Genomic DNA, 15,249 nt, shown 5'->3' with positions numbered 1-15,249 from the left:
CAAAAACTCTTTTATCCACAGAGCTAACTCCTCTAACTGAATAAAAATCTTTTTTTATACTGGCAGTCATAAAAAGAAGAGGTAGGCAGAGGAAGGCAGGTTTATGAATTTATCTTTAAAAACTGTAAAATGAAAAATGTAAAAATCTGCTGAGATTTTCTCGATACTACATTCAACTGCGCCTCACCCAAGGCCTGAAATTCTTCAAATATATCTGCTTACCTTTGTGACAGCTTTTGAAGAAAAGGTAATTTCATCAATAAAAGTGACAATATCATCTGGATCAAGTCTATCCAAGTACTTTGAACACGTATCATATGCGTGTAGCCACTCATCCGTGGTTTCTGATATTTTTTTAATGAGATGGTGATCACCATTCCAAAAAAGTTTTTGTAACCAGACAGCATAAATAGAGCTCGGTGACAGCGTACTGCCATCTTTTTTAGGAATTTTGGGAGCCAGTTTGGAAATAGATAAGATATTTTGACTTGTAAGGATGGGCTCCAGGGTTTCCAGAGGGTTTTCATTTTCATCTGTTAGCTTCTTGTAATTAAGACCTATTGACAGAAGGAGAAAGAGGCAAACAAAATAAAAGTTATTCATAGTTAAATCTACTCAAACTCTACGTTTATGTGTAAAACAATCAGTACTAAACCAGTATCTGCAGAACTAGAAAGACTCTACTCCATCTCCTTTTACAGTCATACATACTGACAAGACCGGGGAGGAAGACAGGTTTGTATACAGGCAACACTGGGATTTTATGATGTCCTGATGCGTGTAAAATCTCTCAGTCCCTGGAACACATTTTAACATTACATATCGATACAAACTAAAAGAGCAGATTCTCAAAGAAGCAAGAATATATATATATATAGTATATAGAATCGTGCTACGATTTTTTTTAATATAAATCCTAGAAAACCTCATGCACTCACTTCTTTAGTTAAGTCTTCATTATTAAAAAAGATGTATTCTGATCGTGTAACAATTGGCACTTACTACCTATCTCAGCAAAAATTCAAGGCACTAACCACAGATAAACTAAGTAAGGTCAACTAGAGACAGGACATATATAGATATTCATGTAAATGGATCTACAACACAAGAGTCCTGTTACTACTTTGGTTCCTACAGGAAGAAAATTCTTGCAAATTATTCTAGCAACAACAAAATATTTCTAGCAACAATACTACTTTATTCTCCATGTGTATAATTCCTAAGACAACCGACTTTATTGCCATGTGTTTCTTCATATACTTAGGGCCTGTTACCTCTACAAACACTTTGATGTTGTTCCTTGCCTACTATCTATAAATTATGCTGAACACTGAGAATTTTAATTGAGGTTGTAATACAATAGATTTAATTTTTTACCATACAAAGTGACTAATTTATGTCTGACGTATGGTCCTACGACTTTTTTTTGAGCAACATTTAAAAATAACTTTGAAGGCAAACAATAACTTCTTGACAGATTTTTCTTCGACAAGCACCATAGAACTAGTGTTTAAACACACCAATGAGAACCGAAGGTAATCCCTCCCCCCAAAAAAATTATCACCTTTTTTTCTTCCTGCAATACATGAATTCATATGCACAATCTCTCCAAATTCTGCAGCAAATTTAGTGTCTGATACACATGAGGTTCCAGTATTGAACAATTAATTCATCCCCACAGCATGTAATCCCATACAGTGCGTATTTTTCATTCTGAAACTGGATTTGGAGTTACTCAACTGAAATTCAAGATACTGCTAATACTTGACTAACAAGCAAATTGAAACTAGTATTCAAAATTTCAGAACGCTTTCCAGCAGCTCACTTTTATAGGCATTGTCTCATAACGTAGGAGGACAAATAATGTTATAGTTCTGCAAAAGCAAAAGGTAACATCAAGGATAAAACACAAAATAAAATTACCCTCTTTAAAACAAACAAACGCTTAGAGTTCCTGATACATTACGCAATTCAGACTTTTAAAAGGTACGCTGTCTTAAGTTCTTTGAGAATATTCATGTTAAACTTGCAGTGTTAAAAATTATGCTCTAGGAGGTCTGTATTTTTTTTCTTTTAAAATTCACTATGAACCACTGCCAATAATTTTAACTTGCATCACCAACAGAAACCTGTTTTTAAATATTTTTTTGCTTGCTGTGATAAAGTAAACTAAATTTCCATTAATACAAAGAGAAGGAACTTACTCCTATAAGACATGACTAACCAACTAAATTACTTGCGTTCATCTGACATGCTTATTGAAAAAAAAATTACCTGGAGAGTATAAACTAGATAGGCATAACCATGTTGACACTCACTTAACAGAATAATAAATACAGCTATGAAGAAAAGAAACAGGAACTCTCCTACCTGGTGCAACTGCTTTAAATTTTTTCAGGAGTCGGATGTGAGTTTCAGGTTTAACAGCATGCTTCACCACTTCTGAGCAACCACAATTTTCAAGGAGTGTAAAATAGTAAAGCAATCGCTGGTGATCTCTACCTTCAATACTTGGGTAAACATATTTAACCATGTGTTCATGTAAGGTTTCAGGATTGGTTTTCAAAGTCTCAAAGAGACCAAGAGTTTGTGCTCTTTCTTGTATTTCCAGTGTTGATAACCTGCATTTAGAAAGAATTTTGGCATTAAAGGCCTGGACATGCCATGAAAGATTCTTCAGCTGCACACTTGGGAGAGAGGACAATACTTTCCTTTATTTAAGCAGTAAAGTTCAACTTTGTAAGACATTTTGAAAAAGTAAATACTCTTCAATAAGTTTTTAGACAGCTGTTATCCTCCATAAACATAAGCTAAGGAGCTCTTGTATTTCCTGGTCTTGTTATCTGTTGATTTGGACATACAGATTAAGGGTCATGAATACTGAAGTGGGATTCAAAGCAGCATTTCACATCTCTAATTGTAGCTATATGTAAAAGTAGACATATGTCCAGAGCTTCTTGTACAGGAAGCCTTTTTTTTAAACAAAACAACACACAAAAAAACCCCACCAACCTTGTGGCTGAGAGATGCTAGAATATCCTATTCTCCAATTAGAAGCTCTCCCAATCTACTACATTCTATTTTCTGTAGTAGATGAGCACCTATGCATGCTTTGAGAGATATTATCACTGAAAATTGGCTCTTGCCCACTAGTCAATCTATTTGACATTATTATTCATGCTCAGCATATTTCACTTGACAGTTTTATCAAGTTGCCTCTCAAATTGACATCCATGAAAACTTATGAAAATATCAGCAAGTCTTGGGTTGACCTCAGCCACTCTCACTGCTTCAGGAAAAATTTTTTCTTGACCCTTTTGAAAAGAATAATTAGCTCTTTCACAGCATGAATTCAGACACCTCCAGCTGGCTACATAAAAGATAGCTGAATGCAATCACTCCTTTTTTCCTCACTTGGGATAAAAATGGGTGCATATCAAGGAAGTCTCATCTTAAGTTTATACCTTTCCTCAACTGAAAGTTTTACCTAAAAACTGAGGAAAGAAGTCAGCTATGGGTGACTACCACCTTGACTCTCCCCAAAGTCCAATCATATGCCATGTTAGGTAGAGCATGTTTCACTTGGAAATCTGATGTCTTCTAATCCCATTTGAATTTCTTAAACATTTAAAATTGATTAAATTAGAATTTCAACGTGAATTTCTCCTATGTATAAATGCCACATATAAGTTAGTGTTCCTCTTTGCTAGCCAAGTAAAATATATCTCAGTTTCATTCCTAAAGATGATTTTCTTGCAACAAATACCACAAACACAACCTTCTCTCAGTTTAAAATGAACCTCTGATTTCTGGGGGAGAATAAGTTGTTTTGAGTTATTTTTACATCTTGAACCCACCCCAGTTAGGTGGTTAACCTTGTAAGCATTATTTTAAGTCTCTAAATTCTTGTTATTTGTTAAGTGTTCTAGTACATTAATAGAATTAAGTACGATATTAATGGAAATAAAGTGTCAGTCACTCTTTATGTAAGACAAAACAGACACTTGGGACTGATGTATTTCAAGAGTGTGATTTGAATACATTTTTCTGTCCACACCCAAAGTTCAGACTAAAGGCTAGAGGGACGTTAAATTATATTGACAGGATCTACAGAGGTTTGTAGTGTGTTTTTGGGGTGCGGGGATGGGCAGGGGGGTGGGGAAGGTGGAAGGGTTCATTATGCTGTTCAGAAAGATTCTGGAATAATAGATTCTGTGACATGCAAACATAACATTTCCTTTCACTGAAATAATAAAATGTATTTTATACATTTTTGGTAATCAAATTTGATCACATTCTTCCAAAGAAACAATTAAATTTCCACTGAATTAAAAAATATTCTAAACCATTTTCAGATTCAAAATCACAGCATAACAGAAAAACATGTGATGTTTATTTGCCATCAAATAATCAAAGAAATAGTTAATAGACACTACGTAAATGCTTCTTTTGAGCTTCTCCCTATATAAAGTGGCTTATAGAAATACTGCATATTTGGTTAAAGAGATTAAGTCTTAGAATAAACTTCTCTTCAGTTCAGAATGAATGCATAACAAGGCATGCATTATTAATGCCATAATCCCAAGACTAAAATATACTGTAATGGCCATATGCTGTCAATCAACTTTAAAATGAGATTATGATACAACAAAAACATGCTCAGCAGCATATTATGCTATTATACATCAATTTTCAAGACTTTTTTGAATTTCGTTAGAAAAGGTTGTTACTTTGTACTTCAGTGATTTCAGAATTCTATGAATACTAACTCATGGAGGAGAAGAACAAAAAAAATGGTAGAAAACTGTTGCAAAACACTTTAGGTAATATTCTAGTCCCAGAGAAGTCAGCTGGCTCTTTCACATTCACCCCAGTGTTGCCATGTTTATACCCTGACTGTCTATTTTGTTTAAAGCACTAAATAATTTAGCAGCATCAAAATTTAGAGGGTATGACTTCTCTGTTTTCTAGAGGAAGCAAAGAAAATCTATGAACGCTATTTCATCTTCTCAGATCTTGCACCAACATCTATCAGGCTTTGTTTTCTTATGCCTCATGTTTTATAGAACATTTTAATGTTTTTTAATTAATAGTTAATGTTAAGAGAGGTACAAATACTGCTGCAAGCTAAAGCTGTTTTCACAATTTAAAATTTGAAACAAACTATACTAATTTGATCATGTCTGTCAGAACAGTAGATAAGAGCTGCTGTATTACACAGGGGGCTCTGCATCACTGACATCTGAATGCACTACTCAGGCAAGTATCTTAGTCTTTCATTGAATGGGTTTATTCATCTTTCAGTGGGCAAAAAGTACTTGTCTGACTGACAAGTTGTCAAAGTTGTTTGGTGGTTTGGGGTTTTTTTTGGTGGTTTTTTTTTGTTGTTTTTGGTTTTGGTTTTTTTTTTTAAAGGATCTGGAACTAACTTTAGAATAGAAAAGAAAAGCATCGCTCCCCCCACACCCCCCACCAGTGCCAGGTCTGGTCTACCATAATCTTGTAGACTAGCAGAGTTCCAGAGAAATATTGTAAAAAAAGTGGTTCTATAAAAAACTGAAACTGAGATGAACAGACGGATGGGAAGTGCCAATATATTTATTTCCTTTGTTATTATGTAGAAGAGAGATCAATAAATAGCAAAACTTTATTTTTAAATAAATAATCATTTAAAAACTATCAAGCTTCAGTTGATATTCCAAGGCACTGTAAAAGTAACTACAAGGTAAGTTGCTATTGGAAGAGAGCACTAAACATTCAAAGCCGTGGAAACCTAAACACTGAAACAAAGTCCCGGGATACTTACAAGAATAACAAGACACATATGGACTCCATCCTTGCCTGTAACACCTATTTTCGTGGCAGGTTACAAAAGTATCACATAGAAAAGACAAAAAAAATTCCCAAACTATCACAACACAAGAAATATGAAAACACAAACCAAACTCTACCCTCAATATACTTCAATTTTCTCATAGGTTAGCACATATTTCTGTGTAACAGAATCCTTTGTGTATTTGTAGGGGAGACAACTTACCCACTGTCGGTGAATAAGAATTCCAAATGGGTCATATAAACTTCCCAGAGTGGAACACTGTATCGCTGAGCCAAAGAAACAGCAATCTTGTAGACATTTTCTTCAAGTGTTCTTATAGAGATACATGAAAGAAAACAAGGGAAAGTTACACTAAGCCCCTAGAGACATGACATGAAAATAAATATATGCATTAGAAAAGTAATGATTTTTTTTTCATCAACCACGAAACTAGATTTTATTCACTAGATTGAATCACAATTAAACAAAAACACACGAAGTGTGTCTTCTTGCATTTGCTTATACTCAGTGCTGCATTTGGGGGGGCTGAAATAGAAGAAGAAAAAAAAAAAAAATCAAACTACAGAGATATTCCAAAGACAGGCACCTGCTCCACATACACTTTGGTTCTCAATGACAGTTTCTGCTTGACCTTTGTGCTAAAGCAAAAGCCTCAGTTCTCATTTCATTTCAATTACAAAGTGATAAAGGATGTAATGCGTCACAGTGTCTTGGTTTCGGCAGGGATAGAGTTAATTTCCTTCCTAGCAGCTGGTACAGTGCTGTGGTTTGGATTTAGGGTGAGAATAATGTGATAACACACCGATGTTTTAGCTGTTGCTAAGCAGTGCTTACACTAGCCAAGGACTTTTCAGCTTCCCATGCTCTACCGACTGAGAAGGCTGGAGGGGCACAAGAAGCTGGGAGGGGGCACAGCCAGGACAGCTGACCCCAACTGGCCAAAGGGACATTCCATACCATGGGACGTCATGCTCAGTACATAAACTGGGGAAAGCTGGCCGGGGGGGCCGCTGCTCAGGGACTGGCTGGGCATCGGTCGGCGGGTGGTGAGCAATTGCACTGTGCATCACTTGCTTTGTGTATTCTTTTATCATTATTATTATCCTTTCCTTTTCTGTCATATTAAACTGTCTTTATCTCAACCCACAAATTTCACTCTTTTTTTTCCCCAATTCTCTCCCCCATCCCACGGGAAGGGGGCGGGGAGCAAGCGAACGGCTGTGTGGTGTTCAGCTGCCTGCCGGGCTAAACCGCAACACACAGTTAGCATTTATTTAATTTAGTTGCAACACCTACAGTCTTTTAGCACAACTGGTATGTAGGTGCTCAAAGCTCTTCCTAGAAATTCACAGACAGAAACACTTAGTATTTGCAGACTAAAAGAAGGTGGGTAAATGTCCAGCTCCACTCTGTAAATGTCCAAGAAACATTAAAAGCTGGTTTTCTGTTATTGTACATCCCTTTAACAGAACAATAGATGGAGAATCTGTTACGTGATGAAAGCCTGAAGGTAACTTCATATTAATTTTTACTAATCCACTGAGGCTAGTATGGCTCAAATAGACACACATGGGTTTTGTTTTTATGCTGGTATAGGAGCAGTACAAAACTATTAAGGCTGATGCTGGGTTTTGGGGGTTTTGTTTTTTGGTGTTGTCCATGTCCCTGTCCTCCCCCCCCGGAGAATTCCAAGAAAAATTCTATCTGTTTATAATTACATCCTAATAGACCTGTCACAAACAACTTTTAAAAAATGTATTTAATGTGAATACTGATGACCATATTGGTTTAGATTCTTTAATTAAAAAGTCATGTGGGACTACGGAAAAAAGCCTTACACAACGTGAACTATTACAAAATACAATTGCAACTGTCAGTAAATTAGTTTACAAAATTATATTAACATCACTCACCTACAGACTCATGTTAACTCCATAAACTTGAGTGACCTTACTGTACATTTCACACCTTCTTTGGATTCATTACATTGTTTTCTACAATACTGGGGGGTAGGAGGCAAACTTTGTGGAGCAACCATAACTTTTAGTACAACATTTTCTATACTATCATCATTATCTATGTATGACAATAAAAGGAAAGCAGAAAAAACCTACAGATTAGAGAGCATATCCTCCCAGTTCTTTTGTTGTCATTGACTAACGTAGATCTATACCATATCTTGATCTATGCTAAACAAGGCTTACAGCTGGAGTCTATGATTTTCTCACCACCCTAAGTGATCAGCTGACACATCCATATACCTTAATTCTGATTTTTAGACGCTCAATCCAACATATCATTACATTCCACTGTGATGGTTGCTACAGATATTGTAGAATTAAAATAATATATAGGATGCAGAGTAGAAAAGCAAAATGCCAAGAAAGAACGTAACGCTGAAAAATCTTCACAACCAGCTATCAGAATAGCCTTTGTATTATAACTATTGCTCTAATAGTTAAAAAAAAAAAAACCAACCAAAACCCAAAAAAGCAAAAAACCCACAACCCTCTTGTAATGACTCTTAGTTATGACAACCCCTCAAAAATTTTAGGCACTTTACACTGAATAACATGTATGCAAATTAAAAGAGGCAGAACACAAGCATTAAAATTAAAGAAATATATTTTAAGATAAATAAAGTAATTATTGGAATATATTTAAGAAGGGAAAAAAAAAAAAAGGAAAAAAAATCCCACACACTATCCTGTCTCTTCTGTTCCACTTTCCCTCTGATTTTCAGCACAGCAAGGCTTCCTGTACCCAACCTCTTGAAACTAGACTCAATACTTCAATGCAAACAAAAGAACACTTTTTAACTCAGCAAGCAATGATGTATGTGTAAGAGGATGATGATCTAAACTTTTTCAAAAATACTCCGTAAGAGTCATCTAATCTTTAAAGGCAGATGCTCTATTCTATTTTTCGACATTAAGGAGAAGTACCATGACAGCACTACATTGTAAATTCCAGATTAGTAGCCACAGTTTGTGCAGGTTGTCATTCAGTACATGAAAGCAGATCTTTTTTTAACCAGGGATACACAACAGCTGTTGTCAAATCACAACACATGTAAACTTACATTCCTTCACCTTTTCCAGAAATCATTTGATGTACTGTCAATAAGGGGATTGCTAGTTAAAGTGCAGGTGAAGACTGATGCAAGAAGTGCACAGCGAGTATGCCACTGGCTAAGGGGAAGATAACAGAGGATATTCAGGAAAAGGTACACTGGAGGTAATGAGATTAACAGCACTATTCTGCAGGCTAGTCCTCAACACTGATCTCAATACTTTCACTAATTAAAAAAGTACAATGTATTACTTTCCTTGTATCATCAATTCGGATACAGAATATCTTGATAGAAGAAAAAGATGATCTTTAGGAACGATCTAATAATCCTCTACTTAAAAAGTAAATACTACAACTTCTGAAATGAACTGAGCAGTTCTGAAATGAATGATGGAGCTACTGGAGAGAGTCCAGTGAAGGGCCACAAAGATGATGAAGGGACTGGAGCGTTACTCCTACAAGGAAAGGCTGAGAGAGCTGGGACCATTCAGCCTGGAGAAGAGAAGGCTCAGGGTGGAATCTCATCAATGTATACAAATATCTGAAGGGAGGGTGCAAAGAGGACAGAGCCAGGCTCTTTTCAGTGGTGCCCAATGACAGCACCAGAGGCAATGGGCACAAACTGAAACACAGGAGGGTCTGTCTGAACATCAGGAAGCACTGTGTTACTGTGAGGGTGACCCAGCACTTGTACAAGCTGTCTAGGAGGCTGTGGAGTCTGCATCCTTGGAGGTATTCAAAAGCCGTCTGGATACAATCCTGTGTAACTAGCTCTAGGTGGCCCTGCTTGAGCAGAGGGGTTCGACCATATGATCTCCAAAGGTCGCTCCCAACCTCCACCATTCTGTGATTCAGTGAAAGAGGAAGATGATATGAATGCTTTAGTTGCACAGTAACTCAGTCAATCATACAAATCAGGAGTGGCTCTTGGAGCTAGTGGGATCCATTCCCCCTAGACCCTTAGAAACCTTACTAAAATGCTGTCTTTCCGTCTTAAGAGTGGCATGCAGTGGCAATGGAGGTTTAAAGGAATGATATCGTATAAATGACGAACAGTAACAAGCTATTCATTGTCAAGATAATATTGACAAGATAAGAACAAGTAGTTGTTACACAATGAAAAGCTGAAAAAATGGCCGTGACCTTGTAAAGGACCTTTTGACTTTCTTTTACCCGCCCCTTTTCATGCCCAGCACTAACTGCCTGCCTCTGTGAGCCTGAGGACTGCCAGGGAAATCCCCGCTGAAGGCTCCGGTGCAAGCACAGTTTGGATGTGCTTCCGTGTGTTGTTGCACCACGACTGGTGCAAAAGCAAAGTCAGAAGCAGTTCTTGTGGATGGTTCTTAGCCACCCTGCCTGTGTGCTAGCACACATTTCCAAAGTATCAAAAAATATGCCCGTGAAAGTATCAAAAAATATGCCCGTGAAAGTATCAAAAAATATGCCTGTGCAGTAGCGTTCAGCTGGGATTTTGCTGACTATCTTCAAGCTCACAGAAATAAACATTTGGCAGCTCAGAGCATTTTTTTTTTCCTATCTTGTTGTCTAAAACCTCTGTTGTATCATACATGTACATGTGTTTGCTCACAATCGCTGTCTTCAACATTTTTTGTTGGCATCAATCAGCTACAAAACATTAGAACCACCACTGGATTCAATCAGAATAAAGGGAAATGACATCCACTTTTCCAGTTGCCCGTCCTCAAAAAAGGTTTAAAAAAAAAATCCAACTTGGAGAACTGAAATGAAGGTTTAAGCCAAGAGCCTTTCGTTTCCTCTCATGTTTGAAGCAGGAAAATGAGATGGAAGGCTACAGCTGTTTAAGTTCTGCAGCAGCAATACATCAGGGAGAAAAGGCTGTGTCTACACTGGCAACAGAGCAGAGCAGTATAGCAAAAGCATACACAATGGTTCAGAAGGTAACGTTACTAATAAGAGCTGAAGTACGTTCAAAGTGGTTTTATACAGGATCTTCTGGTTTAGTCTTCTGGAAAGAGACCTAGTTCATATGCACCAAAATCATTCTGAGAACCCAATAAGCACAAGCTAAGTTATGAAATTCAGATTGCTTGACAATTGCACAATTTTTCTAAAAATCTGAAGTATTTCAGATCAGTGACATAAGACAAGAAAGAAATTGGTATTAAAGCATTAAAATCAACTTCTGATTTCAACATTTTTACAGAAGCAGTGAAGGGCTGAAGACCTCAGAGCAAGTGAATGAAAAGAAAAAAAAAAGCCACCCAAAGGCTGGCCTCAAGTAAAAGAATTTAGAAACCTTATACACCACAGCTGGCCTGAAGCTACTGGGGACTTCACCTGTTTACTCAAAAATTCCCATTCAGTCTTGCTCTAGTTTTCCTAATTCCTTTCCAGATACATTCTGGCTCTATTTTGCCCAAATAAATTGTTAACTGCTTGAGAACGAACCTTGATTAAGTCTGTGAGGCACCCAAATCTTTAAATATCTGATAAATTATGCATAATAAGCTCTAATGACAATACACCAAATATGGAAGATAAAATTGACAACTATTTGTTAAGTAGTTTTAGTAAATTGCTCATTCTAGTACAAAGCTGTTTTGTAAATAAGATACCATCTCTTCCAGGTGTTGTTCCTGCAAACAGCACTTCATAAAAGATTAAAAACATGAGTCACTTAATGATAATTCAAAAATACGCTACACAATTATATTGAATTTGCACATTGTTTTCATTAGAAAATGCAGATTAAGAGTCAACTGAGACGATTAAAGCAAGGAAGCTGCAAGCTGAACAAGTAATTAATTGGCTCTTTGCAACTGCCTAATATGGAAGTACCATGATCATCCACGTGCTATGAAGCCTTATTTTTACTAACCCTTTCATATTGTGTTTCGATCTCTACTTACTGTAAGGAACTTTCTCTTCATGTTTATTTTTACGAAAGACAGTATCTAAAGGACACATGAGAATGTAAGCAAGCATGCTGCATTCAAAATAAATATCTAATAACAGAAGGATTTTTGTATTGAAATTACTGTAGATAATCATAAGATGTAACATTCACCTAGTGACATACTACTGATATGTGCTCAGTGATCAATATATACAAAACAGGTAACTCCACTGGAAACATTAAAAGATGCTTACAAGCTATTTTTATGAATGCAGTGCCAAAATCTATGCAGGTATAGATTTTACAGATGCAAAGCAGCAGCTTGCTTAATGTTCAAAACCTGAGGTTATACTACTATTCTCATTCAGCATTTCATATCAATGTTCTTTTTTACTAACGAATTTCTATTGGAATTGTAGCTATGAGCAGCTACATAGGTGGAAGACTGTAAACATCTAAATATGCTCTTCAAAAGCTTTATGCACAGAGTAGTTTAAAATTAGGTTAAAAATTACATTAAAAGCTTCTTATTGCACAGAACTCTTCCTTTGACAGTCTAGCAGCTATTCAACTGTGATTGTCTTCAAAAGATACAGAGTCCAAGTATGTATTCATTACTTGTTCACAGCTTAAAGTACCTGCATGCAGATGTTAATTAAAGGTATTTTTAAAATGAAAAGACAGTACTATCCTTTATCTTTCCTTTTTTTCTATTCTGGATAACCGAACGGTGAGACAAAAGCATTCTAAATACCAGAACATGTGCAGTGAAGCCTTCAGTACTTCCAAATGACTACAGGGGAAAGATACTGTAATATATAGTAGCTTTAACTAAATTATTAAAAATAAAATACAGTTTATTAACTTTTTATTTTTTAAAACATTCATTACAAACTGTGATGCTTGGGTATACCTTAATATATTGCTAGGGCAGGTTTACAGGAGATGAAAGGAAGAGATTAGACCTCCACCAATGCTGATTTCATTCATCCCTGATTAACTTTAATATTAACAATTAATAAACAGTTATAGCTTCCATTAAAAGTTATCAATCCATTTATTTGAGCAACATTTCATTTAAGTGGAATAGTTGAACAGAGAAGGCTCCAATTGTAGCAGCATTACAGTGTAAATACCTAAAGCAACTGTTAACTTATCCCTTCTAAAGGTCAGCACTACTTTCAATTTACTTTCCTGATTTAAAGCTTAAAGTAATTCCGTTTTAAAATAAAGAAAATAAATATAATAGACATCACTTACTCTGCCAATCCTAGTATTGTTTCTCTCTTGTACTGTCCATCTGCTGTAAACCTCTGCACATCCACTCCTTTGCCAAGCCCTTGCAGAATCTGAGCTTGAGTGAAATCCAGTAGTCGTTCATTGTAGTAATGCAGCTGATTTATCAAAGTTGCGATTTCTTCAGGCCAGTCTGTACAGCCATACTGAGTAACATGCTTTGTGACCATCTGAATCAGCTCTTTTGGATCAGCCTGTGAAAATAATTGAAAACAAACTAAATTGTAAATGTCTGTGAAAAATTTACCATTTTGTAATTGATTCCTGCGTTCAGAACTGAAATATTTTTTTCCTTTTTTAAAAAGTTTTAAGTGCAACAGAATTCCAAATTTTCTGTAAGGGCTATTCGCTATGACTTTAAAATTTCTCCTTTTGGAAAGTTTTAGACTATTCCATACGCTACAAAAATTCACACAAACTTACCTAACCAAATTAATACTAAGTACTTCACTATGACTGAATTTATTTGTTTTTAAAACCCTCATTTTAATTAATGTTGAACTAGGCAAATGATTGGTAAAACATTTCAACAAATCAATGAAAACTTACCAAATCTCTCCTCAATTGCAAACACTACAGGTACGTTTACTCTAGAACAGAGACTCTATCTCAAAAATAAGAATGGAAGCAATATTGCAAACCGTTGGGGGTTTTTTTGTTACTGAATTTCTCATACACTTCTATCATACGGAATTGATAAAAGGAATAGCTTAGCATTTTAAGTGTAGAGCACTGATACTTTCAAAGAATGAGAAGTGTTGCAGGATCTGCAAATTGCACACAAGGCATTGCCTACACCCTGAAACCTTCAAATAATTAAATATTGATCATCCATGGATTAGGACAATCTTTGTTTTCAAAATACCTTCATCACAAATAAAACTTACTTTTCTGCGTTAGAAATTATGCATCAAGTGCATATTTAATCAACGGCTAACTTCTGTAGTCAAAAACCCACATAGCAAAGCAACAATTTAGAACGTGAAACAAATACAGTCTGTGTGTTTGAAATGACCAAGAAACACACGTACTATAGAGAGTTCCCAATTATCTCAAAATCTGGACAGTGCCTGTGTCTAGGCACCTCCACTTCAACACAGCTGAGTGCGATATTTCATCAGTCAGCACACTCGATACCTTGATTTCTCTCTTCCATGAAAAACAAGGCCACCAGCAGCACAATGCCCACAAGGAAGCACCGTGACTTCTGTGTAGCACCCACTGCGGAAGAAGTGCTGCCAAAAGAGCCACCAAAGAATACCTGGGGATGCCAACTGTGACTGAAGTATTTTCTAAAAGAAACAGCTGATTTAACTGCTGTGATCCCAAGAATGTTGAGTGTACTGGACAAATATACTTTGTTTTTATTGCAGAATGATTCTGCTAAATCAGAGGCTAAAAACTTACGAACATTAACTAGAGTGCACAGCAGGGTAAAACAGGCACCAAATGTTTGAACCTTGAGACATGCTTGAGTTTTTCTATGATTTGCTGGTCATTCTAAATTGATTTTTTTTTTTCCTTTTTTTCCTTTCAAGTCTTAGCTGACAGGCTGCTCACCAAGTCATATTAAATGCTACAGGGCATCCTTTTTCCTCTCCACATGATATTTTTCTGAAGCCCTCTAAATATTGCAAACTCATTGATTTTATTAACATCAGCAGTTCTTTCAAGGTTGCATAGGAAAGTGGTAACAGAATAATAAAACCTCAGAAAAGAGATAGGCAAGCAGAGCAGTGCCTCTACAATACAATTATATCAGCTGGAAACCAATCCACTGCTTATTATGTACCCTGGTATCTCATTTTAGGTGATACACTAGAATGTGAGCATGGAGACAGGGAAAGTCAGAGCAAGATGAGGAAACCTGTTTAACATAATTGCCTACATCCCCTGTACAGTCCACTGAGAAAGGCAGGTCCCTCTGACAACCTATGAGGGTAACTTTGCCGTCTTTTGCTAGGCTTCCCCTCTCTCCGTTAAGAAGGGTAGAATCCAGTGTCAGCACTCTCCTTCCAGTGCACAGCCCACTAGGTTGTTCATAAAGTACACAAAGACAATCCTGAAAGTATTTTCAAACAAATACGCCAGAACTCTTCTTTGAGAAATGGCTTCTGAAGATGAAAAGGTAACATTTTATCTTTTCATGGGGGGGAAAAGGGGGGGA

General features: G+C 36.4%; 1 protein-coding gene across 1 annotated transcript in view; it reads right to left on the bottom strand.

Moving 5' to 3' along the window:
• The window catches only part of NBAS (neuroblastoma amplified sequence), a 209,704-nt gene that overhangs the window by 67,428 nt on the left and 127,027 nt on the right, over window positions 1-15,249 (bottom strand). The window contains exons 40-43 of the mRNA XM_009332472.1: window positions 13,047-13,276; window positions 6,038-6,148; window positions 2,371-2,621; window positions 223-557 (exon numbers count right to left, since the gene is read on the bottom strand). Coding sequence (XP_009330747.1) covers window positions 223-557; window positions 2,371-2,621; window positions 6,038-6,148; window positions 13,047-13,276 — 927 coding nt within the window. The remainder of the gene's footprint in view (window positions 1-222; window positions 558-2,370; window positions 2,622-6,037; window positions 6,149-13,046; window positions 13,277-15,249) is intronic.

This window comes from Pygoscelis adeliae, unplaced genomic scaffold (assembly GCF_000699105.1).
Source record: "Pygoscelis adeliae isolate BGI_AS28 unplaced genomic scaffold, ASM69910v1 Scaffold168, whole genome shotgun sequence".
NCBI classification, from domain to species: domain Eukaryota; kingdom Metazoa; phylum Chordata; class Aves; order Sphenisciformes; family Spheniscidae; genus Pygoscelis; species Pygoscelis adeliae.
This window is presented reverse-complemented; position numbering and strand designations above follow the sequence as displayed.